At 42.7% G+C, this 1,326-nt stretch overlaps 2 protein-coding genes across 2 annotated transcripts; one reads left to right on the top strand and one right to left on the bottom strand.

Annotated features, from left to right (window-relative positions):
• Positions 1 to 323: 323 nt before the first annotated feature.
• LOTGIDRAFT_148632 (hypothetical protein) lies at positions 324 to 590 on the bottom strand (the record flags this gene model as incomplete). The annotated part of the gene is made up of 1 exon (XM_009046922.1): positions 324 to 590. A coding segment is annotated over one exon (267 nt), but the record flags the coding sequence as incomplete, so codon positions are not given.
• A 325-nt stretch (positions 591 to 915) lies between these two features.
• LOTGIDRAFT_177001 (hypothetical protein) lies at positions 916 to 1,309 on the top strand (the record flags this gene model as incomplete). Its single annotated transcript, XM_009046921.1, has 1 exon — positions 916 to 1,309. A coding segment is annotated over one exon (394 nt), but the record flags the coding sequence as incomplete, so codon positions are not given.
• Positions 1,310 to 1,326: the final 17 nt, after the last annotated feature.

Genomic DNA, 1,326 nt, shown 5'->3' with positions numbered 1-1,326 from the left:
GTTAGTACTTGGATGGGTGACCGCCTGGGAACACCGAGTGCTGTAGACTCCTTTTTGCTGGTATTTCCCCTTGATTTGAGAGAAAGACCCGTCAGAAAAATTCCTATATAATGTCTACGGCCATACCACGTTGAAAGCACCAGTTCTCGTTCGATCACTGGTTAGTACTTGGATGGGTGACCGCCTGGGAACACTGAGTGCTGTAGACTCCTTTTTGCTGGTATTTCCCCTTGATTTGCGAGAAAGACCCGCCAGAAAAATTCCTATATAATGTCTACGGCCATACCACGTTGAAAGCACCAGTTCTCGTCCGATCACTGAAGTTAAGCAACGTCGGGCTCGGTTAGTACTTGGATGGGTGACCGCCTGGGAACACCGATTGCTGTAGACTCCTTTTTGCTGGTATTTCCCCTTGATTTGCGAGAAAGACCCACCAGAAAAATTCCTATATAATGTCTACGGCCATACCACGTTGAAAGCACCAGTTCTCGTCCGATCACTGAAGTTAAGCAACGTCGGGCTCGGTTAGTACTTGGATGGGTGACCGCCTGGGAACACCGAGTGCTGTAGACTCCTTTTTGCTGGTATTTCCCCTTGATTTGCGAGAAAGACCCGCCAGAAAATTTCCTATATAATGTCTAAGGCCATACCACGTTGAAAGCACCAGTTCTCGTCCGATCACTGGTTAGTATGGGACTTCCGGTTTGGTGAAAATAGGAGTAAGACGTGAAATGGTATTGCTCTGATTAATCGCCTAACATCGAGTTTTGTGTGGATATTTTTTTGTAAATGATTACTGTAAGTAATTAACAAACACTTTTGTGACATTGTTCGATTTGAAATTTGTTTATAAGTGGACTGATTTAACATTTTTGGGGCCTTTGGCCCGGCTGGTGTTTAGCCAGTAAATCCGACATGGCGTCCGGTGTGTCGTCTGCCACAACAAACCTATTAATTAAAGACAATACGGTAAAGGTTATACTTTCTGACAATGTAAAACTGCTTGCTGCTGACGTTATAAAATTAGTTGAAGATAAACTTGGTGACGATAGCGTTCTTGCTATTGTTCCTTGTAATGGATCATATGATGTTACCGTCGTCAATAATAAATTAGCTAGTGTTATAGCACGAGATGGTTTGCTCCATGGCTCTGAAGGTCTTCATTGTAAATTGATAGATTCCAGAGTAAAAGTTGTGTCTTTCATGCATATCCCTGTTTATGTTTCCGACAAGGATATTGAAGTCAAATTGAAATCTTGGGGTGTGACCTCATGTGGTCCTATAATCAGAAAAACTAAGGACTATGATGGTAAAAAGAAGTATGAT

Source organism: Lottia gigantea (assembly GCF_000327385.1).
Source record: "Lottia gigantea unplaced genomic scaffold LOTGIsca_10843, whole genome shotgun sequence".
In the NCBI taxonomy this organism is placed as follows: Eukaryota; Metazoa; Mollusca; class Gastropoda; family Lottiidae; genus Lottia; species Lottia gigantea.
The sequence above is the reverse complement of the archived record's forward strand: the minus strand, read 5'-3'. Positions and strand labels throughout refer to the sequence as shown.